The sequence below is a fragment of the Peromyscus californicus genome, unplaced genomic scaffold (assembly GCF_007827085.1).
Source record: "Peromyscus californicus insignis strain IS unplaced genomic scaffold, ASM782708v3 Scaffold_19__1_contigs__length_69161282, whole genome shotgun sequence".
Taxonomy (NCBI): Eukaryota; Metazoa; Chordata; class Mammalia; order Rodentia; family Cricetidae; genus Peromyscus; species Peromyscus californicus.
Genome location: NW_026294491.1, coordinates 2,714,713 through 2,737,247, shown reverse-complemented (window position 1 = coordinate 2,737,247; position 22,535 = coordinate 2,714,713). Strand labels below are relative to the sequence as shown.

At 51.8% G+C, this 22,535-nt stretch overlaps 2 protein-coding genes across 6 annotated transcripts; one reads left to right on the top strand and one right to left on the bottom strand.

The window, feature by feature from the left end:
• Nucleotides 1–8: 8 nt before the first annotated feature.
• On the bottom strand, nucleotides 9–13,015 carry Ppt2 (palmitoyl-protein thioesterase 2). Of its 5 annotated transcripts, XM_052744259.1 has the most exons (10): nucleotides 10,389–10,695; nucleotides 9,626–9,790; nucleotides 9,103–9,293; nucleotides 8,729–8,882; nucleotides 8,045–8,140; nucleotides 7,851–7,958; nucleotides 5,533–5,616; nucleotides 5,361–5,445; nucleotides 1,024–1,078; nucleotides 9–814 (listed from the first exon to the last, which is right to left on the bottom strand). In XM_052744259.1, the coding sequence occupies exons 3-10, from the start codon at nucleotides 9,283–9,285 to the stop codon at nucleotides 671–673; spliced, it is 909 nt and encodes a 302-aa protein (XP_052600219.1). In that variant the 5' UTR covers nucleotides 9,286–9,293; nucleotides 9,626–9,790; nucleotides 10,389–10,695; the 3' UTR covers nucleotides 9–670. The 5 variants fall into 5 exon arrangements, with proteins under 5 accessions (XP_052600219.1, XP_052600221.1, XP_052600216.1 ...); XM_052744261.1 differs by lacking the exons at nucleotides 9,626–9,790; nucleotides 10,389–10,695 and adding an exon at nucleotides 12,921–13,015; XM_052744256.1 differs by having other exon boundaries at nucleotides 9,548–10,696.
• Prrt1 (proline rich transmembrane protein 1) lies at nucleotides 10,808–15,475 on the top strand. The gene is made up of 4 exons (XM_052744262.1): nucleotides 10,808–12,063; nucleotides 12,981–13,519; nucleotides 14,097–14,282; nucleotides 14,426–15,475. The coding sequence occupies exons 1-4, from the start codon at nucleotides 12,045–12,047 to the stop codon at nucleotides 14,600–14,602; spliced, it is 921 nt and encodes a 306-aa protein (XP_052600222.1). The 5' UTR covers nucleotides 10,808–12,044; the 3' UTR covers nucleotides 14,603–15,475.
• Nucleotides 15,476–22,535: the final 7,060 nt, after the last annotated feature.

The following is a 22,535-nucleotide window of genomic DNA, read 5'->3' as shown; positions in this document are numbered from 1 at the left end:
AGCCACACTGAGGAAATGGAACTTTATTTCTATAAATAGAGAACACCCGCTCAAGGGTAGTTAAAAGAGGGTCTGGGGCCTCAAAGAACCTAGGCTCCCAGGGGATACCCCAACACTGATCATAGGGACTGGGGGATCCCCAAACCTGAGATGGGCCTTGCAGGCCACAGATATTCCCCAACACTGACACTTCAAAAGTGGAACTGTCCCCATAGGGGAACCGCAGAACCCCTCTTACGGGCGTCCCTCTTGGCGGGGAGGCTGGCGACAGGGAAGTTGAGAAAAAGGGAACATGGGGATAACAGAAGCTAAAAATGTCCTGAGTGGCCTGGAAGGAGACCCCTGTGGTGGGCAGGGGCTGGGTTCTCCTCTGGTACAGCCAGACCCAGAGGAGGAGGAGCAGCAGCGTGAAGCCCGTTAGAAACCTGGTGCTCACTTCCCAACCTCAGCCCTGGGAGAAAGGGAGCGCACGGAGATGTCCCCAGATGAGGACATGAGGTAGGGGACCAGAACTTGTCATTCACAGAGGAGCAGAGGGGAGGATTCAGGGAGCCCTGGTGGGGTGGGGCAGTGTGGGAGCGATGAGGTGGTCACAGGCGTGCCAGAGCCTGGCATCTGCTTCCCAAGGCCACCACTTGGTCTCTGGGCTGGGGAATTCCTGAGGACATCTTCAGGAGAGCCATGGTTCAATGCAATTATCATAGAGCGTGCGATTGGAGTGCCAGGTGGTATGAGAGATCCCCGCCACCGGACACCTTACTATGGCCCCCCGGGCCAACAGAGACTTCAACCCAAAGGAGTCTCGCAGATAAACCTTCAAGGTAGGTGGAAGGGCGTGAAGACATGGGGAAAAAGAGACAAAGTGAGGTACTGCTGCTGTCCAAACCACACCCCACCCCCACCACCCCCATACCCTCACTTCCCCGGCCCCATGAGGCAGACCCTTCAACTCGGGGGTCAGAGGCAGAAAGTCCAGAATGAAACGGAACAATGGAAGGAGAAAAATTGTTCCAAGGGGCTTACCGGCTGCTCCTCCATATCCAAGACCGTCTCATTGGCGTCATAGAAACCAAAGAAGCTACAAAGAGATTTGCAGGGAGGATATCAGGAGACCAAGGAAAACTAATGTGCATTAGTGTGTCTCATAGAGACTCAAAGCCCCCTGGGGAGACAGGCAGCATGGGGGACACTCAGAATCTTTAAGAGGAACTAGGCATGAAGGCACAAGTATGCAGTGTTCGAGGCCAGCTTCAGCTACATAGCATGTTCAAGGCCAGAGGAGGCTACATGAGACCCTGTCTCAAACAACTAAGAACCATCCTGATTTGAAGAATGTAAGTGCTGGAGAGCTAGTTCAAAGGTTAAGAGCACTGGCTGCTCTTCCAGAGGACTCAGGTTCCAGCATCCATGTGGTGTTTCACAACCATTTGTAACTCCAGTTCCAGGCAATCCATACCATCTTATGGCCTTCCTGGACATCAGGCATGCACGTGGTACATAAATGTACATGCAGGCAAACCACTCATACACATACATTTTTTTTTCAAAAATTAAAAAAAAATGTAAGTTTGGGGGTCGGAGAGGTAGCTCAGCAGATCGGAAGTGCTGGCTACTCTCCAAGGGCACCTGCACTCACATGCACACAACCCCATGCAGACACACCAACATATGAATCAAAGTAATAAATCTTTAAAAAAGGAATTCAAGAACCAAGTGTGGTGGTGTATGTCTACAATCTCAGCACTCGATAGGCAAGAGGATCTCTGAGTTCAAGGCCAACCTGGTCTACATAGTGTGTTTTAGGACAGCCAGCGCTATGTAGAGAGTCTATCTTCAAAACCAAACAATTAAACACAGAAAAACATGCCTAGCATAGATACTAGATTCAACACTCACTACTGCAAATAAGTCAATCAGTCCTTTTTGCAGGGTCTCACTGTGAACCCTACATTGGCTGTGATTCTCTTACCTTCTTGTGAGTGCAGAGAGGAGAGGTGTGTGGTACCATGTTTAGCTTAATTTTTAATTTTTTTTTTAATCATGTAGTGTTCTGCCTGCATGTATGCCTGAAGACCAGAAGAGGGCACCAGATCTCATTATAGATAGTTGTGAGCCACCAGAGATCCAGCTTCCTCTGACTCCAGGGAGCTATGATTAAAGGCGTGTGCAGCCATGCCCAGCTAAAATCTAATGTTGGGTGCATGTATGGTATGGAGGTCAGAGGACACCTTACAGGGTTTCCAGGGATTAAGCTCAAGTGGCCAGGCACTTCACAGACTCAGCCAATTGTTTTTTTAATTAGAGAATATTGCCAGATGTAGTAGTGTATACATTTAATTCCAACACCTAGGAGGCAGCAGCTGGAGGATCTCTGTGCATTCCAGGACAGCCAGGGCTACACAGTGTGAGACTCTGTCTCAAAAAAGAAAAAAAAAATTACAAGTAGACCCTCTTTGTCAATAACTTGACAAATGCTAACGGTTAAAATTCTAGGAGTTGGGGGCTGGAGAGATGGCCCAGAGGTTAAGAGAACTGGCTGCTCTTCCAGAGGACCAGGGTTCAATTCCCAGCAACCACATGGCAGCTCATAACTGTCTGAAACTATAGTTCCAGGGGACCCAACACCCTCACACAGACATGAATGCAGACAAAACACCAATGCACATTAAATTAAACTTTTTTTAAAAAACTTGTAATTTCTAAGATTGGGTATGTAGTTGAGTTGGTAGAGTGACTGCCTAGCATGCCTGAAGTCCTGGGTTGATTACCAGCACTGTATAAACTTTAACATAGTAACAAATGTCTCTATCCTTGGCTATACAACAAATTTGAGGCCAGCCTGGAATACATGACACTGTCTCAAACCAAAAACTAAAAAAATGATCACTTCTGCCTACCTAACTATCCACCCATCTGCTCTTTCCTCCTGGTGCTAAGAGTTAAACCCAAGAGCTGGGTGGTGTGGCACAGGCCTTTAATCCCAGCACTCAAGAGCCAGAGGCAGGAGGATGTCTGTGAGTTCAAGGCCAGCCTTGTCAGGGCTACACGCGGGAAAAACTGCACGTGGAAACCCATCATCACACAAACAGCATCATCACACCCAGAGCTTCAGCATGGTAGCCAAATACTCCGAGCTACATCCTCTCAGCTTACTGTTATCTGTTAGCTTATTGTTTTTGAGTAGTCTCACTTGGTAGCCCAGGCCGGCCACAAACACAATAAATATCCCTCTACCTCTGCCTCCAAGGTACTAGGATGACAGTTGTGCCCACCATGCTCAGCTATGGTTTGTCACAATAAGAAAGAGCCAGCTCAGAGGCCTGACGTTGGCCTACAAGGGTTCAAGGCCAGCTACCGTTCGCCTCCTCTTGCTCTCCCCAATCCCCACGGGACTCCGCTAGGCCCCCAGGAACAAGCCTTCCCTCCCTTCCTCGGGCTTGTTCAGATGGCAGCTCCTTTGAGGACACTTCCCTGACCACAGGCTACAGCAGGCCCCGCCTCCTTTCTTTGCACCTGCCATGGTATTTCTAATTTAGTGTTTAAAGAACAGGACACCAGGGACTTTCTTTGCCAATGCTTCCCCACAGCCCAGAATAGCACCTGGGCACACATAGTGTTCAATAAATACTTGTTGAGTAAATTTCAGGTGACACTCCCAGGCCAATTCATCATGACGCACCACAGAAGCAGGTGTACAGAGCTATGGAGCTATCAGCTTTCCCGAGGAATGAGACAGAGGGGCTGAGGTTTATACTCTGGCGCAGAACGGCAAGGAATGTAATAAAGTAGCCAGAACCTCGCTCTCACACTGTAGTGATGTCAGTGCCCTGACTTTGGTTTTCTGGCTTTTTGGGTTTTTTTGTTTTTGTTTTTTTTTTTTGAGTCAGCGTCTCTCTCTACATAGCTCTGACTGTCCTGGAACTCACTAGGAAGACCAGGCTGGCCTTAAACTCAGAGATCCACCTGCCTCTGCTTCCCAAGTTCTGGGATAAAGGCGTGCACCACCTCGCCTCATGCTATGAGTTTGATGTTGTGGGCCCTGATAAACCATCTCTGCAACCTCCTCAGAATCCATGATTATGGGCTGGAGAGATGGCTCAGTGGTTAAGAGCACTGGCTGCTCTGCCAGAGGTCCTGAGTTCAATTCCCAGCAACCACATGGTGGCTCTCAACCATCTGTAATGAGATCTGGTGCCCTCTCCTGGCCTGCAGGAGTACATGCAGACAGGAAATTGTAAACATAAGAAATAAATAAATAAATCTTAAAAAAAGAAAGAATCACAAAAAAAGAACTCATGATTACTTCAAAATTATGTGTGTATGAATGTTCATGTGTGGTTTTTGAAATAGGGTCTCATGTAGCCCAGGCTGGCCTCGTATTCACTATGCAGTGCCTTGAACTTCGGATCCTCCTCCTCTACTTCCTGAGTGCTGGGATGGAACCCAGGCATGCTCGGCAAGAGCTGTACCAGCTGAGCCACATCTCCAGCTTCCAGTATCAAAACTTTCTTTTTTTTTTTTAAGATTTATTATGTGTCCAGTGTTCTTTTGGCCAGAAGAGGGCACCAGATCATTATAGATGGTTGTGAGCCACTATGTGGTTGTTGGGAATTGAATTCAGGACCTCTGGAAGAGCAGCCAGTGCTCTTAACCTCTGAGCCAATCTCCAGCCCCTCAAAAGACTTTCTATACCAGAAAGTTTTTTGTTTGTTTGTCGGTGGTGGTGGTGTTTTGCTTTTTGACACATGTGTCTCAAAAAACAGCCCTGAATGGCCTGAAACAGATCCACCTGCCTCTGCCTCCTGAGTGCTGGAATTAAATATATCAGTTTTTTGTGTGTTTTGGTGAAAGGGTCTTATTATGTTGCGCAGATTCATTCTGAACTCTTGGGCTCAAGTGATCTTCTTGCCTCAGACTCAACCATTTCTCCCTCCACCCCCACCCTCCTTTTTTTTTCCTTTTTTTTTTCAAGACAGGGTTTCTCTGTGTTAACAGCCTTGGATCTCCTAGAACTCACTCTGTAGACCAGGCTGACCTTGAACTCACAGAGACCTGCCTGCCTCTGCCTCAAGCGCTGGGATTAAAGGCGTGTGCCACCACCGCCCTGCAGACTTAAACATTTCTACAAGGGTCAGATGTGCAGAACACTTGCCTAGCATGTGTAAGCCCCTGGATCTGATCCCCAGCACTGCCAGAAAGAAAAAGGGAGACATGGATGTGGTAATCATGCCTGTCACTTGGGAGGTAAAGGCAAGAGGTCAAGCCTGGGCTACACACTGGGCCCCTGTGTCTAAGAGAACATCTGTTGTATATAGGGACACTAACAAGCCAGGTCTTCAGCCTCTACAACCCCTTGTTACCTAGATTGCCAGGGAGTGATGACTCCATCGTCAGGACCCCCAATCAGCACCAGGCGGCCCACTCGGAGAAAGTTCTTCCGCCACACTGTAGAGATGAGGAGAGACAGGGTCAGCCACAGGGCTCAGGCCGGGATAGAAACAGAACAGGGGCACAGCTGGGGTGGGGCCTTACCAGTGGCATTGGGATGGTCTCTCTCCCCATTGATGAGGGCCAGGAAGCTGCTGGCATTGAGGTACAAGTCATCATGGTGAGGATCTGAGTACAAACAGCAGTTAGGGAGACAGCTGGAGCTGGGGTGTAGCGCAGCATGCCTGAGGCCCTGGGATGTGACCCCCACATCCTGCATAAACTGACATGGGTGGCCCACACCTCTAATACTGGAGCTCAGGATGTTACGTCAGGAGGATCAGTTCAGAGTCATCCTTGGCTACATAGAGTTCAAGTGGGCTGGAGGGATGGCTCAGTGGTTGAGAGCACTGGCTGCTATTCCATGACTCTGGTTCAACTCCCAGGACCCCCACACGGTAGCTCACAACTGTAACTCCAGTCCCAGGGGATCCAATGCCGTCTTCTGGCCTCCACAGGCAACAGGCATGCATGTAGTGCACATACATGCAGAAAAACACCCATACACATAAAATTTTAAATTTTTTTTAAAAAGGAAGAAAGAAGAAAAAAAACATAATGGAAGGGAAGACTAGATGGTCAGTAAGGAGACGATAGTAATAGTGAAGATTGGGGCTGGAGAGATGACTCAGTGATTAAGACTTCTAGCCGGGTGGTGGTGGCGCACATCTTTAATCCCAGAACTCGGGAGCCATAGGCACGTGGATCTTTGTGAGTTCGAGGCCAGCCTGGTCTACAGAGCGAGATCCAGGAAAGGTGCAAAGCTACACAGAGAAACCCTGTCTCGAAAAACCAAAAAAAAAAAAAAAGAAAAAAGACTTCTCACTGCTCTTCTGAAGGTCCTGAGTTCAATTCCCAGCACCCACATGGCAGCTCACAGCTGTCTGATGCCCTCGCCTGGCGTGCAGATGTACACGCAAAGTACCTATATACATAAAAGACATACATACATCTAATAGTGAAGACAGACATCCAGCCACACAACAGAAGGATAAAAATCACGGTCAGCACAATCAAAGGCACTTTTTGAGGTTTCCTGCTATTTTGTCTGTTTTTTGAGACAGGATCTATTTAGTCCTGGCTATCCTGGAACTCCTATATAATTCAGGCTAGTTTCAAACTCAGAGATCCTCCTGCCTCTATTTCCCAAGTGCTGGGATTAAATAGGTGTATCAGCACTCCTGGCCTGGGAGACACTTTTATGCGGCACCCTGTGTGAGTGATTGTGTGTGTGTGTGTGTGTGTGTGTGTGTGTGTGTATGTGTGTGTGTGTGGTTTTTCAAGACAGTTTCTCTATGTAACAATCCTGGCTGTCGTGGAACTCTCTTTGTAGCCCAGGCTGGCCTTGAACTCACTGAGATCCGTCTGGCTCTGCCTCCCAAGGGCTGGGATTAAAGGCGTGCGCCACCACCACCTGGTGAGGCAGTGATTTTTAAAAAGTTTTCATTAATTTAATGATTATAACCACCTCACAAGGTCCATGCTACATTACTTTATAGAAGGAGACTTGGTCCCAGAAAGCTAAGTAACGTACCCAAGGTTACCCAACAAAGTCAGGCTCAACCCCTAATCTGGCCCCAGCATCCAGGGTCAGGGTTAGGGTTACCCTCTCCCTCTCCCCCTCCCCCTCTCCCCTAATGGACCAAATCCAGCCTGTTACTTGTTTCTGTAAATAAAGCTGTACTGGGGCAGCCACTCCCTCATATGACCTGTGATCCACATTGTAGCAAATGAGCAATGGTGGAGAAAATGGACTTCTGAAAGTTGTCCTCTGACCTCCATGTATGTGCCATAGTTCATTCATGAACACACACATACACACATATACACGGAGAGAGACAGAGACAGAGAGAGTAATAATAATGATAATCCATTAATTTTTTTAAAGAAAAATTTTGTGCCCGGTGGGGGTGGGGGCGGTGGCGGTGGCAGTGGCACGCGCCTTTAATTCCAGCACCAGGAGGCAGAGCCAGGCAGATCTCTGTGAGTTCAAGGCCAGCCTGGTCTACAAAGTGAGTTCCAGGACCGGCACCAAAACTACAGAGAAACCCTGCCTCAAAAAAAAAAAACAAAAAAAAAACAGCGGGGCTACCAAGTGAGTTCCAGGAAAGGCGCAAAGCTACACGGAGAAACCCTGTCTCGGGGAAAAAAAAAAAAAAAAAAACCAAAACATTTTTTTGCACCAGACCACACACTCTGAGGCACCTGGGCGGCTTGCAGACAGCATTCTGAACAGCATCTATTTGATAGTAAGTTATTGATAAATGGAAACTGTTGCTTCGGTTATGGTAGAGGTGGGCGCAGGCCTCCCCCTCCACGGTGCCATGTCCACGAAGGCCCCGGCGCAGCACCACCCCACTTACCATGCCAGTAGTTGCAGATGGAAAATTCTTGGCCCCAAGGACTATAGCAGACCCGATAGAGGTTAGACCGCATGGATGTAGGGAACAGCCACTTCAGATAGTCTGTGTCTGAGAAAAGAAAGGCAGTGCCATGTGGCCTCAACCCTCTGTGCCCCACACATGGTGGTTTCTATGAACCCACATAGCCCACTCACCTCCATACTGTCCCATCTGTGGGGAAGAGAGGGAGATGAAAGAATCCACATTGTGCTCATCCATGACGCACAGCAAAGCTCGGCACACCAGGCCCCCTGGAGGCAGAGCACCAACATTGCAAGGGGCCTTAGGAACAGGGACTGTAGGGACCCTTGCCTCTGATCTCTCAAAATGCTTTTTTTTTTTTTTTTTTTTTTTGAGACAGGGTTTCTCTGTATAGCTTTGCGCCTTTCCTGGAACTCGCTTTGGAGACCAGGCTGGCCTGAACTCACAGAGATCCGCCTGCCTCTGCCTCCCGAGTGCTGGGATTAAAGGCGTGCGCCACCACGCCCGGCTCTCAAAATTCTTTAAAGAATGGGATCCAAGACTAAAGACACACCCTGTGCCCGCAAGCCACGTGTCACGTGACAGAGCCAAGCTACAGAGTCTAGGCCTCTGACCAACTGAGAGGCTTTTAGCTGCTCTTCAAATCCTTAACTGTAAGAACCATGGAAAATGAGGATGGAAGGAAGCCTCCCTCCCATTCGGGACACACGGGAGGAGGACAGGTGCTGAGGGAAGCCAGAAAACGGAGGCTCGTGACCAGAGCTATGCAGTTCAGAAAAGCAAACGCTGGAAAAGCACGCCTTAGATAAGGGTCAAGCTCGTACAAGGCTTGGGAGTTAGGAGTGTGTGTTGCCTACCCTGGGAGTAGCAGATGAGATGCACCCCTTCAGGGGCCTTTTCCATGATGGGGGCCACAGCCTCTCGGAACCCTTGCACCTGTTCCCACAAGGGCCGCAAGCTCTCTCGGCCATCGAAGAGATCGAGCACTGTCACCACAGTCCCGGGGTGTGTCTGTGGGAAAGGGGCAATGCAGCCACTGGGGTTGGACTATGAAGGCCACGTGCATTCACTGAGCTTGCTGGAACCAGGAACCCCCGTCCCCCAAATCTCCCCACGGTAGCAGCAGTACCCCGAGGAGCTGGCCTAGAGGGGTTGTCTTTCAGCTGCCCACGCTTCCTCCCCAACCACTGTAGCTGCTCCCACACCCTCCGCCCGGCGTCCCCTGACAGACCTCATTGATATAGTCCAGCAGGTGGCGGAAGCTGTAGGAACTGTCAAAGAGCCCGTGCACCACGATCACTGGCTTGTAGGACCCGCGGTGGGGTGCGGGGGCTGCGGGCATCAGCAGTCGCAAGAACGGCAGAAGGAGCAAAGCCCACGCCGAAGGAAGCCTCTGCCTCCATAGCCCTGGCATGCTCCCACCTGAGAAGAAACGACGGACCGGCTGTCAGGGACGCGACCCCCACCTTCCTCCCCCAATAGACTCCCAGCAACCTCCGGCCTCCGCGCCTATACCAGGTCCTTGTCACCATAGCCTACTTTCAACTTACTCCAGTTTGTTCTGCACAAACACACCCCCTACCACCTCGGTGCACTAATGCTCACCCTAAGTCCCGCCCCCAACTTGGCGCTCAAGGGACTTAGTCCCTAGGCCCAGGATCTTCCGTAAGCATCACCTCGGCCATGCACAACTCGGGGTTCTGCAACGGCCCCGGAGCAGCAGCCCAGGTCCCACGGAGAGTGGAAACTCCCACCTGGCCTGGGTCTGGAGGCTTCGCTCCGCCAGCTGTTTCCTTGTACCCAGTCTGGAATCCACGGGGTAGGAGGCAAAGGGGGACCAGGAGAGCGCACAGGGGGATGACGGGTGGGAGGGGGGTGCTGCTCGGGGTCGCGCAAAGCCGTCACGTCCGGGGCTTTCCCTGACAACAGAGAGAGCGTTCCCTGCAACGCGGACAGCGGACCGGAGGGGCAATGGAACATTCCATTGCACCCAAGGAGATGGGGAGGAGACAGGCGGAGCGATCCATTCAACCGGAAGGGGAGAAGCAACAGCAAAGATAATCGGGTACTAACGAAGGCTTTCCCAGCCACCCAGGGGTGCGACTTCTCCTCCCTGATGCGCCCCACTTTCCAACCCAGACTGTCTGGCTTTGCAGCCGAGCCCGAATTTCTGGTCCCAAAGTGGCGGGGGGAGGGTAGGACTGACGAAAGGTTATCCCAGCGTCTAGCTGGAGGCCAGGCGAGTGACAGGCCCGCGTGCCCGGCGGACCGCAGCCGGAGCACCCCTCTTCCCGCTCCTGTCTGCCCTCCCGCTCCGGATCAGCGCCTTACAACTCTTTCACTCTGAAGTGCGTGTTGTGCCCTTGTCCCCGGAGACGCCGAGAGTCCTTCAGGCCCCTCGAGTGAAGTGCAGCCTGGCCCAGTTTCTCTGGCCCTACTTTTATATCTGCGTTCATGACCAACCCTTCATGACCCACCTTCCATGGGCGTAGGGCCCCGGGGGCTGCAAGAACTCACCACCGGATTGCCACCAGTCTTTCAACTCTGAGTGACCCCAACAATCTGCTCCTCAGATCCCTGCAGGCTGCTGGCGACACCGACCCTGTTACTGCTGCCAGACTTTCGCGCTGCGGGCGCTGGCACCACTCGGCCTACCCGTGACCCCTGCGCACACCCCGAGTGCCCCAGGATGGCCTTTACCCGTCAGGGCTTTTACTTAACAGTGAAATAAGTTTCCAGGATTTCTGAGCATGCCTGAGCCTCTCGGCCTGTACTCGGGGTTTTTGCTCAGTCTGAACTCGACTCTCAATAAAAAAAAAAAAAAAAAAAAAAAAAAAAAAAAAAAAAAAAAAAAAAAAAAAAAAAAAACAGAGCATATATAGTGAAGACTGTGTGGGAGGGATGGGTCCGGGGTTCTCTCTGATCCATCCACGCTTGAAAAACCAGAACCACCGGTATGAAACCGTGATGTAAAAATTTCTAAGACCTGGGACCAGCTCAAGACATGTCTGGGACTGCTCGGCCTGGAGGGGCTCTGTCCTACGGCAACTGCCTCAGGCGAGGGTTGGGAAATTCTAAAAGGGGAGGGCATTTCTGATTCTCCTGCTAGGTTTCTGCAAAAGGCCCAACTGGTGTAATCTCTATAGACTGCCTATCCTCACCCTACCTCCCCACCCACGCCCTTCCAAGACACAAAAAGCAAATAAAAGACTTTAAGTCACCACTGCGCCTCGGGTTGACTCCGGAGGTGGATCAGCGTCTTGGGGCGGGAGAGAGGAGGGCAGGGGGTGCTGTAGGGAATGGGTAGAATGCTGACCGGCCCAAGAACTCTTCAGCCCCCACAAGCACGCTTTCTCAAACCTGCCTGTCACAGATAAGCAATTACATCTTGCTTCCCTTTGCTCAAGCATTTCAGCTCTTTAAGCCTGGAGGAAGAAGGAGCCTGTGTATCCCCACAGGCACTTTCCCTCCGTTTCCTCAGCCAGCTTCAAATTACAGACCTGAGCTTCCTACCTCACAGCCGGGAGGACAGGCCCACCCAGGCCGTATACCTGGGGGACTTTTCAGGCTCTCTTGGTTCCCAGCTTTACACCATTCTCTCTCACACCTGGTTCTGTCTCTAACTGGAGGAGCCTGGAGCGATCTTGCAGGGAGCACTGAGAGGGACTGAGGAAAGAACCCCTTGGACGAGCGGGTCTGGAGATAAGTGGGGTGAACCCTCTGAACTGGCTTCCCACAATATAATCACTACAGCGAGTCTTTGAGGGAGAGAGAGAGTTCTCTCTCCCTCCTTCATTCTCTTAGTCCCACCCGCCTCGCCTGGTCTTGCCTCCCGGTTTCCATGACAACTCCAAGGGAGCCTAAACTGGGGGCTTGAATGCCAGGGTGAGAGCAGGAAAGAGGTGGTCCAAGAGCAGAGAGAACCAGTGTGTGTGTGGGGGGACTTCTGAAGCTCTCCCCCTCCCTCGCCTCGGTCCCTTTAAGCTCCCCCCCCCCTTGCCACCCTCCCTCTGCTTGCCCCCCTCCGACTCTGTCTTCATCTCTCCATCTCTGCGCTGCCGCCGCCGCCGCCGCCGCCGCCGCTGCCGGCTGCGCCATCCCGGACCCAGACTCCTGCACCAGCCAGGGGGCCCTGACGCCCGCCTCAGAGACCCTGTCCCAGCAATTGCAAACATGTCATCGGAAAAGTCAGGTAAAAAAGAAAAATACCAATACCCCCCCCAACACCATCCCCTCCATTATCTCCTGTCTAACCCCCCCCACTTGCCCTAACCCCCTTCTTTGACCCTCTCTGGGGTGTTGTATGGTGGCTCAGTTCCATTCCCCTTCTCTCCGCTCGGACCCGCACCCCCTCCTCTTTCTCTGTCACATCCTTCTCTTCCTTTCTTTGGGTCAGTCTGCCTTGTGCCTTGTCAACAACATGGGGGGGGGCAGGTTGAGAAGGAGAGGAAGGCACAGCCAGGTACTGCAAGGACAGCATCACTAGGAGTGACAGATGGACAATCCCTGGTTCACTGGCATGGAGACACCCAGTGGAAAAATAGCGATGCCGCCTTGATCGGATGGGGGTTGTCGGGAAGTAAAATCTAGAAGACTTCCCCCCCCCCCCCAGACGAGATTTCCCTATGTAGCCCAGGCTGGCCCTGAACTCCCTAGTTCCTCATCCTCCTGCCTCTGCTTCACAAGTGCTGGGATTCCAGGCATGAACCACCAGAAGACTTTTTTTTACGGCCCTCCGAACAGAGGCCACGGGATTCCCAGGTAACCCCTGGCCCGCTTCCCCACTGAAGGGAAGCGGAAGTGTCATCCGCATAAAAACGGCCAAACCGAGCACGCACGAAGAGGGACAGCCCTGAGACAGCCCTGGATGAGGATGTGTGGTTGACGACTGTGGGTGACAGCGGAGGAGCTGGGGAGGAGTTGTGATGGCAAAACTAGACTGGAGGGCAGGTGGCCCGGATACCACCCCTTCCCTGACCCCAGAACGGGAGGCGTCATCTCCCCGGTCTCTCCCCTGACACTTCTCCATCTCTGTCTGATGCTTCTTACCTTCTGATCTCTGGCTCTTTTCTCTCTCTCCTTATCCTCTCCTCTGCTTTCCGTGGCCAGGCCTTCCAGACTCAGTTCCCCACACTTCACCGCCGCCCTACAATGCGCCCCAGCCTCCGGCCGAGCCCCCCATCCCGCCCCCACAAACGGCCCCCTCCTCACACCATCACCACCACCACCACTACCACCAGTCTGGCACTGCCACCCTCCCGCGCTTAGGGGCAGGTGGCCTGGCCTCTGCTGCGGCTGGCGCTCAGCGTGGCCCTTCGTCCTCCGCCACGCTACCGAGGCCCCCTCACCATGCCCCGCCCGGTCCCGGCGCTGGGGCTCCCCCACCCGGCTGTGCTACCTTACCCCGCATGCCACCCGACCCTTATCTGCAGGAGACTCGCTTCGAGGGCCCACTTCCCCCACCACCGCCGGCGGCTGCCGCCCCGCCCCCGCCAGCGCCAGCCCCGACGGCCCAGGCCCCGGGCTTTGTGGTGCCCACGCACGCGGGGGCGGTGGGCACGCTGCCGCTGGGGGGCTACGTGGCGCCCGGCTACCCGCTGCAGCTGCAGCCCTGCACTGCCTATGTTCCGGTGTATCCGGTGGGCACGGTGAGTGTGGGGCTGACGGGACCTAGGAGGAGAGGGAGGGAGGCAGGTGCAACAGGGACACGTGGGGGAGCTGGGAGAGAGAGAGAGCGAAGTAGAACCGGACCGAGCGGTGTTCTGGTAACAACAAACCCTAGACAGAAGAGTGGAGAAGGAAGGGATTGTGGGTGGGGAGGTGGTGGGGCTGGTGGGGGGCATCTTCGGGGATCAGAGGTCAAGGCGTGGGAGGTGGTTCAAAAGTCAAGAGGAGGTCTGAAAGAAGGAGACCGCTTGGAGGGAGAGGAAGGAATGGAACCTGGGAAGCCAGGGGTAGAAGGGAGCAAAGCCTGAGCCTGGGGATGCTGAGGAGGATGGACACAAGACCTGAAGTGCAGAACAGACCCATGCCTTGCAAGAGTGTGGGAACGTCCACCGAGGCCTAGGCCGATTTTACTACCAGGAAGGATGGGGTGTTCATTTTTTTTCCCCCTTTAAACCTTAGAATCCTGTTTTTAGAAACCTCTCTGCCAACTGGCCGGCCGCTGGCAAGCAGCGAGAGTGTAGGCGTGACGGCCCTTTCCCCCCACTGTCCTTCCCACAGCCCTACGCAGGCGGGACCCCCGGGGGCCCGGGAGTGACCTCCACTCTGCCCCCGCCGCCCCAAGGCCCAGGGCTGGCTCTGTTAGAGCCCAGGCGCCCGCCGCACGACTACATGCCCATCGCCGTGCTGACCACCATCTGCTGCTTCTGGCCTACAGGCATCATCGCCATCTTCAAGGCCGTGCAGGTGTGTGGGGCGGGGGCGGACAGGAAAAGCCTAGGCAGACCCGGGATTCCTTAGCCCAGGCCATTCTGGGCATATTCTTAGAGGGAGGCTGCGACCGGTGAGCCGTGGCCCTCTGACCCTCTTCCCGCATCCCTCCCCGACAGGTGCGCACGGCCTTGGCCCGCGGAGACATGGTGTCCGCCGAGATCGCTTCACGCGAGGCCCGGAACTTCTCATTCATCTCCCTGGCCGTGGGCATCGCAGCCATGGTGCTCTGTACCATCCTCACGGTCGTCATCATCATCGCCGCCCAGCACCACGAAAACTACTGGGACCCCTAAACACGTTCCCATCTCGGCCCCACTCTGTGCCCCCCAACCTCCCAGGCGCGTCGTGCCGTCCTGCCGCCTACCCAACGCGCGCCCTGCACATCCTCCTGTGGCCGCCGGACTTCCAGACATCATAAACTCCGCCCCCTCGGAATCTCTGGCCCAGCGAGTACGCTCCGAATCCAGTTCCTCAGGAACCTCTCCAAAGCCCACATCCCCAGCGGCACTGGAATCCAGGCCAAACACCGAGTCCCGAGTCGCCCCAGTTCCCCAGCCCATCAAAGTGCAATGCCGGGGGCGGAGCTCTCCTGGTCTCCGATCCCCGGTAGGGAGTCAGGTCCCCGAAGCTCCGCCTCCTCTATAGGCCCCGCCCCAACTCCCACAAACCCCGCCTCCAGGTCGGCAGGCTCCGCCTTCTTTTCTTCCTTGCGGGGTGATTTAGTCTGTTGATTGGGTATTTGAATTCAGGCCCAGCCTACAGACGGACAGACGGACGCTTACCCCTACCCCTCTAAGAGGACTCAGCCCTGGGAGAACTGCAACCCTACTCTGGTTCGGATTTTTGCCAATGCGGATTTCTCTTCTCCGCCGGGGTTTCTACCTATTTTCCTGCTAATTCCAGAACTCCTGTTTTGTTGGTTTTGGAGTGAGATGTGGGAAGTTTCTGGTTTTAGTACCCCTCACCCTGGAAAAAGAACCAAGTCCCTGCAATGTAAATACTCTTTCTAGCTGTGCCAACCCCTGGGCAGCGGGGCAGAAGGATTCAGGAAGGGAGCCTGCGCACCCCGCTCCTCTCAACCCTAGACTTGTTTTGATCTGTGTGTGCGTGTGTGTGAACTTCCGAAAGACGGTATTAAAGACACTTTAGTGGATTTATCACCCGCAGTTCCAGAGTTCGGAGAACACCCTGGCGTTCCGTTCCCTTTTCACTTTTCATCTTGTTTTTTTTTTTTTTTTCCTCCGCGAGGGAGGGGAGCGGGGCTGGCCGGCAAAAGACAAAAGCGGAAGGAGATAGTTTCCTATGACAGCAGAGAAAAGAGGGTCCCCAGCCAGGCTTGCTGTAGGTCAAAGCTACACTCTACTTTATATAGAAAGTTAGAGGTCATTCTGTGCTGTGTTAAACCTTAGCTCAAAAGAGAGAAGAAACCAGACCGGAGAAGACCTGGAGGGTCGTTCTCAATCCTGCTTTCCCGCTCCCCTCTGGAATGGGGACCGGAGACTTCTGGAAGGAAGAAGGTGGTAGACCAGTTAGGCTGATCAAGGCTGGGGTGACAGGGACAAGGGGAGAACACCACAGGCCCGCAGGGTCCCGGGTGAAGGCAAGCTCAGGCAAGGAGCAGAGAGCTGTGGGGACCCTGGGGAGAGCGCTAACGGAGCCCCTACACCTGGCTAATTGCCCCAGCTCACCCTAAGCCTGTCGATAGCGGGGCCTCTGTGAGAGGGGATGGGGACAAGCGGAGCGGGTGTCTGGTTTCACAGCACACATGGAGAACAGGGTGTCACCCAGCTTTGTTCATTCATAAGGCACCGCCAGGACACACAGGGAGGCTGGTGAGATATGCTCAGACCAGGCTGTGACCCCAAATCCAGACAGAAAACCTTGCACTGAGGTGGGGTGGGAGAGGCGGAGGCACTGGTATCACAGGTTCCCCTTGGGACGTTTCAGGTCTAACATACCTTCCCTAATGATAGCTCTTTTTCTTAAAGATTTATTTTTATTTTATTTATTGTCTGCTCTGGAGTGTATACAAGAATGTGTGCGGATGCCCACCAAGGCCCTCCGGTACGCTGCTGGAGTTACAGGTGATTATGAACCACCTGCTGTGGGTGTTGGGACCCGAACTCAGGTCCTCTGAGAGAGCAGCCTCCACCAAGGCTCTTGGAGGATTTCTTGTGTGCAGCATTTCCTTCCTCACACCCTGAACGGCTTTCCTCTTGGGTTGGAAAGCGTCTGTGTGACTCTGTCTTTCTTTCCTGCCTCCTTGAAATGTACTTCCGTTCCTCACACTGCCAGAATCTCAAATAGCCAGTGATTACACTGCACAAAATTAATGATGTTTTCAAAATATTCTGCTTCTCCCAGCCCTTTTGTGCCTGCTTTGTCTGTCCGCCTGCCCACCCCCACCCTCGATTCATTTACTTATTTTGAGACTGTGTCTCATGTAGCTCAGTTAAACTCACTGTGTACCTGAGGTAACCTTCAACTCCTGAAATACTTCTTCCCCCTCCCAAGTGCTGGAATTACAGGTGTGTGTCACCATGCCTCAGGCACACCTGTCTCTTGACTGGGAATTCTCTATACCTCCAGGCTCAGTGACATGTTGTCTCCTCCCCAGACATGTCACTAATAATCCCTCTTTCTCCCCTTCCCCAGATGTCTATCTCCAGATTTTATTTTTCATCTCTGGGGCTTTCTTTTGAAATCTCATCCACTTGCTAGGCGGTGGAGGCACAAGATTTTAATCCCAGCATCCTGAAAAACCAGAAGAAACAAAAAAGAAAGAAAAGAAATCTCACCCACTCAACACAGGCACTTCCATCCCTCCCTCCATCTATCCATCTATCTATGATGCAGAGGTCACAGTATGTAGCACGGGCTTCCTTCAAACTTGCAATCAAGCTGCCCCAACCTACCACCACCCACACACACAAATTCTAGAGTTACAGGTCTCTACTACCAAGCCAGGAATTCTGTTTATTCTATTTTCTGTTGTTTTAGTTTGGGGGCTTTTTTTGTTGTTGTTGTTGTTTTTGTTTTTGGTTTTGGTTTTAGTTTTTCGAGACAGGGTTTCTCTGTGTAGCTTTGGTGCCTGTCCTGGATCTCACTCTGTAGACCAGGTTTGCCTCAAACTCACAGAGATCCGCCTGGTTCTGCCTCCCTAGTGCTGGGATTAAAGGCATGCACCACCACCACCCGGCAAACAAGAAACTTTCTTTTTTTTTTTCAGAGCTGAGGACCAAACCCAGGGCCTTGTGCTTGCTAGGCAAGCACTCTACCACTGAGCTAAATCCCCAACCCTGGGTGCCTTTTTGTTTGTTTGGTTGGTTGTGGATTTTGGGGTGTGTGTGTGTGTGTGTGTGTGTGTGTGTGTTTCGTTGTTATTGTTGTTTTGTTTGAGATGGGGTTTCTCTGTGTAGCCTGGCTGTCCTAGAACTTGCTCTGTAGACCAAGCTGGCCTCGAACTCAGAGATCTGTCTATCTCTGCCTCCAGAGTGCTGGGATTAAAAGTATGTGCCTCGCCGGGCGGTGGTGGCGCACGCCTTTAATCCCAGCACTCGGGAGGCAGAGGCAGGCGGATCTCTGTGAGTTCGAGGCCAGCCTGGTCTACAGTGCGAGATCCAGGAAAGGCGCAAAGCTACACAGAGAAACCCTGTCTCGAAAAACCAAAAAAAAAAAAAAAAAGTATGTGCCTCAACTGAGCGGTGGTGGTGCACACCTTTAATCCCATCACTCGGAGGCAGAGGCAGGCGGATCTCTGTGAGTTCAAGGCCAGCCTGGTCTACAGAGTGAGTTCCAGGACAGCCAGGACTGCTACATAGAGAAACCCTGTCTCAAAACAACAAAAACAACAAAAAAGTATGTGCCCCCAGGGTGGGGGGCGCGCGGGGGGGGGGGGGGGGGGGGGGGGGGGGGGGGGGAGACAGCTTGACCACACAGCTGCCATGACAGGCTTAGGGGCCTAGACACAGTTTCTGTGACAAGCAAAACCCAGATCCAGTTAAAGTCTTAAGCTGACACCACCTAGAGATCCACCCAGGGATGGGGAAGTACCTGACATCTCAAACATTCCAACCATTAGATAAGGTGGCCAGATGTCCCTGAGTCTAGCACATACCTGTTTTTGTTTTACAGACACCCCTAGACAATTGTCAGCCAATCAGGGTCCTGAACCCTGAAAATCCCTTCACCCCAACCTCTGCTATGATAAAAACCCTACCCTGCCTGGGCTTAGGGCTCTCTGCTCACTGCTGTGTTGGACAGACAGAGGGACCAAGCCCTGGAGCTTGAAATAAAGGCTCTTTGCTTTTACATTCAGATTCGGTCTCCATGGTGGTCTTCTGGGGGGTCCCCGAGATCTGGGCATAACAAAAAGCTGGTCAGGGAGTCACAGCTCAGAAGGGAAGAAGATTGCTTGATCTGAAGAGTCCAGTCTGGCTGTCTCTGTCTGTAGTGGGCTGTAAAGCCAAGACCTCACAAATGCTAGGTAGGTGCTCTGCCACCCAGCTACCTCCCCAGCCAAAGAGGTGGAAATAAAGGATTTCAGAAACCAGGTCTGGTGGTATAGGCCTGTAGTTCTACCTGCTGGGAAGGCTGAGGTAAGAGAATCATGCGTGTAAGGCCTGCCTGGCGTGGTGGTGCACAGCACTTGGGAGGCAGAGCCAGGAGGATCTCTGTGAGTTCGAGGCCAACCTGGTCTACAAAGCGAGTTCCAGAACAGGCACCAAAGCTGCACGGAGAAAGCCTGTCTCGGAAAACTAAAAAAAAAAAAAAAAAAAAAAAAATCCTCTAGTCAAAAAAATAAAAAAAGGATCTCTGTTTTATGTGATGGAAAAGTCCCACAAATGGACAGTAGTATCAGGACATAATATCTTGAATATAAAAAATCAATACAATTAATGTAATTAATGAATAACATAAATATAATTATTGAATGAATACTGCAAATGTAATCAATGAATACCACAAATGTAATTAATATCATGAGTGTAATTAATGAATATCATGAGTGTAATTATAAATAAATAAATAAAAATAGGCAGAAAGAATGTGGAATGCCCATAAACCTACCAAAAAAAAAAAAAAAGCTGGACGTCATGATGCATATCTGTAATCCCAGGACTGTTATTTTGGGAGTGGGGCAGTGGAGACAGGAGAATCATTTGGAAGTTTCCACCAGCTGCCCAGGAGCACGAAGCACAGCAGACACAAGAGACACCCTGCTTCCAAGGTCTCCTGACCTCCACACCGTGACGTGCAAGCACATCTACACACACATAACAACAATTTTTTGAAAGACGTGTGGGTTGCAGAGGAATTTCAAAATCACTTAAACATCTTAATGAAACCCTGTCTCAAAATAAAAAGTGAGGGGAAGGGAGTGGGCTTGGGGTAACATTTCAACGGGGCACACTGCACAAGGCCCAAGGGTGTTTTTGTTGTTGCTGTTTTAGTTTTTCGAGACAAGGATTAAAGGCCTGCAGCACCACAGGAGCCTGAAAACCTCTCACCCAGGCTGGGAGAACGGGACACTAATGATACCACTAACTACATCAGCAGTGAAAGGCCCTGGGTTTAATCCTTGCTGAAGAGTCAGAAGCCCTTCAGAATTACTTATTGCTTATTCAATTATTTCCCAAATTACAGTCTGTCTGTATACTTCATAATTGAGACTGCCCACGGTTCCTGTCCAGCCTTCGTCATGCTCACCTTGGGGTGTTTAGGCGGCAGCACCCAAAACCTCAGGCCTACTTCTCTGTCTGTGCCAGGCATGAATCAAACCGCTTGACGTTTATTGTGAGTGTCCAACCACCCCTAGGCTCTAGGCCACCCTTAGGCTTTCTCCAATATGCATCTGCACTTATTTATTTCCTGTCCTTCAAGGCCCAAATCAACTCACCCCTCACTCACCACACAAGGCTCTCTAAGTTGAGATCCCTGAGCTGGAGGGGAGCATTTTTGAAGCCCAAAGCTCAGGTGACATTCTTTGGCTTGAAATCAGAATCTCTGGGTAGGGGAGACTCAGGTGTCAATATTGTGATATCCCCAGAGGATTCTAAAGAGCATCCAAGGCTGGGAGTCACCTCAGAGACCACCCAAGAAGGAGAATCTGAAAGGTGCTTCAACCCGGAAAACCTTTTTTTTTCTTTCTTTCTTTCTTTCTTTCTTTCTTTCTTTCTTTCTTTCTTTCTTTTCTTTTTTTCTTTTTAATAATTTGCTTTGATTTTATGAGCACTGATCAGTGTTTTGCCTGCATGTATGTCTGTGTGAGGATGTCAGATCCTCTGGAACTGAAGTTTCAGACAGATGTGAGCTGCCATGTGGGTGTTAGGAATTGAACCTGGGTCCTCTGGAAGAGCAGCCAGTGCTCTTAATCACCGAGCCATCTCTCCAGTCCCTAGGGCAACTTTCTTTAGAAAAAAGTTTCTGCACCTGAAGCCCACACACCTGCATTTTCCCAGTTTCTTACCTGTGGTCTTGATGCTCCCATTTAACCGGAAGCAGCGCTTGGAATCCACTGTCAAATCTTGCTCCTTTCTGACTTTCATATCCTCATCTGGCAAAATCTCCCCCACTAATATTTGAACTCTTTGAAAGTAATTAAGAGAAGTGAGTAAAAATCACTTCTCATCTCTTCCCCTCACCCAGATTCTGCCCTCTGGGGGAGACAAGAGGGCCCCTTGTTCCTATGGTCCTCCTCCTTGCCTGGCCTCAGCTCCCCTGTGTTCAGAGCCCCGGCCCCTACACCCCTGTGGACACCCTGAGTCCCCGAGCAGAGTCTCTGCTCCCTCACTCTGGCCGATCTACGCCTGGCTCACTGTCTCTGCCTCTCCCTCTTCAGTCTTCAATGTTTTATTATGCTGTTATTGTTTGTTGTGCTGAGGATGGAAGCCAGGACTCGTGTGTGCCAGACAAATGCTGGGGATCTACCTTCTGGATCCCTCATCTGATCTTTTTGTTGTTGTTGTTGTTGTTTTTTCGAGACAGGGTTTTTCTGTGTAGCTTTGCGCCTGTCCTGGATCTCGCTCTGTAGACCAGGCTGGCCTCGAACTCACAGAGATCCGCCTGCCTCTGCCTCCCGAGTGCTGGGATTAAAGGTGTGTGCCACCACCGCCCGGCTTATTTTTGATGTCTTTGATATCCATGTATGTCACCGATCGAGCCGCCCACTCTCTCCCATCCACACCAACCATCCACCTATCGGTCGTTCAACCTGCTCACCACCAGAAGCTGCCGCCTTCCGAAAGTCTCACTCACAGTCTTTTCCTGTCACCCTTCAGTTCCGCTTGAAAAATTCCCAACTCCCTTTGGACCACCCACCCACTGACTCTGTCCATCACTTAAATTTTTAAAAAATTTTATGTGTATGGGTGTTTTGTCTACATGTATGTCTGTGGAACACTTGCCTGGTGCCCATGGAACCAGAAGGAGACATCGGATCCCCTAGAGCTGGAATTACAGATGGTGTGAGTCACCATGTGGATGCTGGGAATCGAACCGTGGGCCTCTGGAAGAGCAGCCAGTGCGCTTAACTGTTCATCCCTCTCTCCAGCTCACATCACTTTTATTATTGTTTGATTTCCTCAGCTTTTGGGTTTTGTTTTGTTTTTTTGAGATAGGGTTTCTCTGTGTAAACTGTCTTGGCTGTCCTGGAACTCTCTTTGTAGACCAGGCTGGCCTCAAACTCACTGAGATCCATCCACCTCTGCTTCCCAAGTGCTGGGATTAAAGGTGTGCGCTACCACCGCCTGGCTTTCCTCAGTTTTTCATTTTCAGGCCAGGCATGATAGCTCATGCCTGTAATCTAAGAACTTGGGAGGCTTAAGCAGGAGGACTGCCATGAGTTCAAGGCCAGCCTGGACCAGTGTCCCTATCTCCAGAGAAAAAGAAAACATCACTTTGCTCATTTCTCAGTTTAGCTTCTGTCCTGGCTAGTTTTACGACTGAGAGGAGGGAATCTCAATGGAGAAAATGTCTCTGTAAGATATAGCTGTAGGACATTTTCTTAATTAACGATTGATGGGAGAGGGCCCAGCTCATGGTGGGTGGTGCCATCCCTGGGCTGGTTGTCCCGGGTTCTATAAGAAAGGAGACTGAGCAAGCCATGGGGAGCAAGCCAGTAAGCAGCACCCCTCCATGGCCTGTGCATCAGCTCCTGCCTCCTGTTTTCTGCCCTGCCTGAGTCCTGTCCTGACTTCTTAGTGACAGATTGTTACCTGGAAGCTG

Bases quoted from the DNA above. Each gene is read 5' to 3' on its own strand.
- Ppt2 (XM_052744256.1), bottom strand. From the start codon at position 9,851: ATGTTCCATTGCCCCTCCGGTCCGCTGTCCGCGTTGCAGGGAACGCTC. The intron at 5,446-5,532 runs GTAAGGCCCCAC...TCATCTCTACAG, and splicing joins AGACCATCCCAATGCCACTG to TGTGGCGGAAGAACTTTCTC. The intron at 1,079-5,360 runs GTAACAAGGGGT...ATCTCTTTGTAG, and splicing joins ATCACTCCCTGGCAATCTAG to CTTCTTTGGTTTCTATGACG.
- Prrt1 (XM_052744262.1), top strand. The intron at 13,520-14,096 runs GTGAGTGTGGGG...TCCTTCCCACAG, and splicing joins CGGTGTATCCGGTGGGCACG to CCCTACGCAGGCGGGACCCC. The intron at 14,283-14,425 runs GTGTGTGGGGCG...CCTCCCCGACAG, and splicing joins CCATCTTCAAGGCCGTGCAG to GTGCGCACGGCCTTGGCCCG.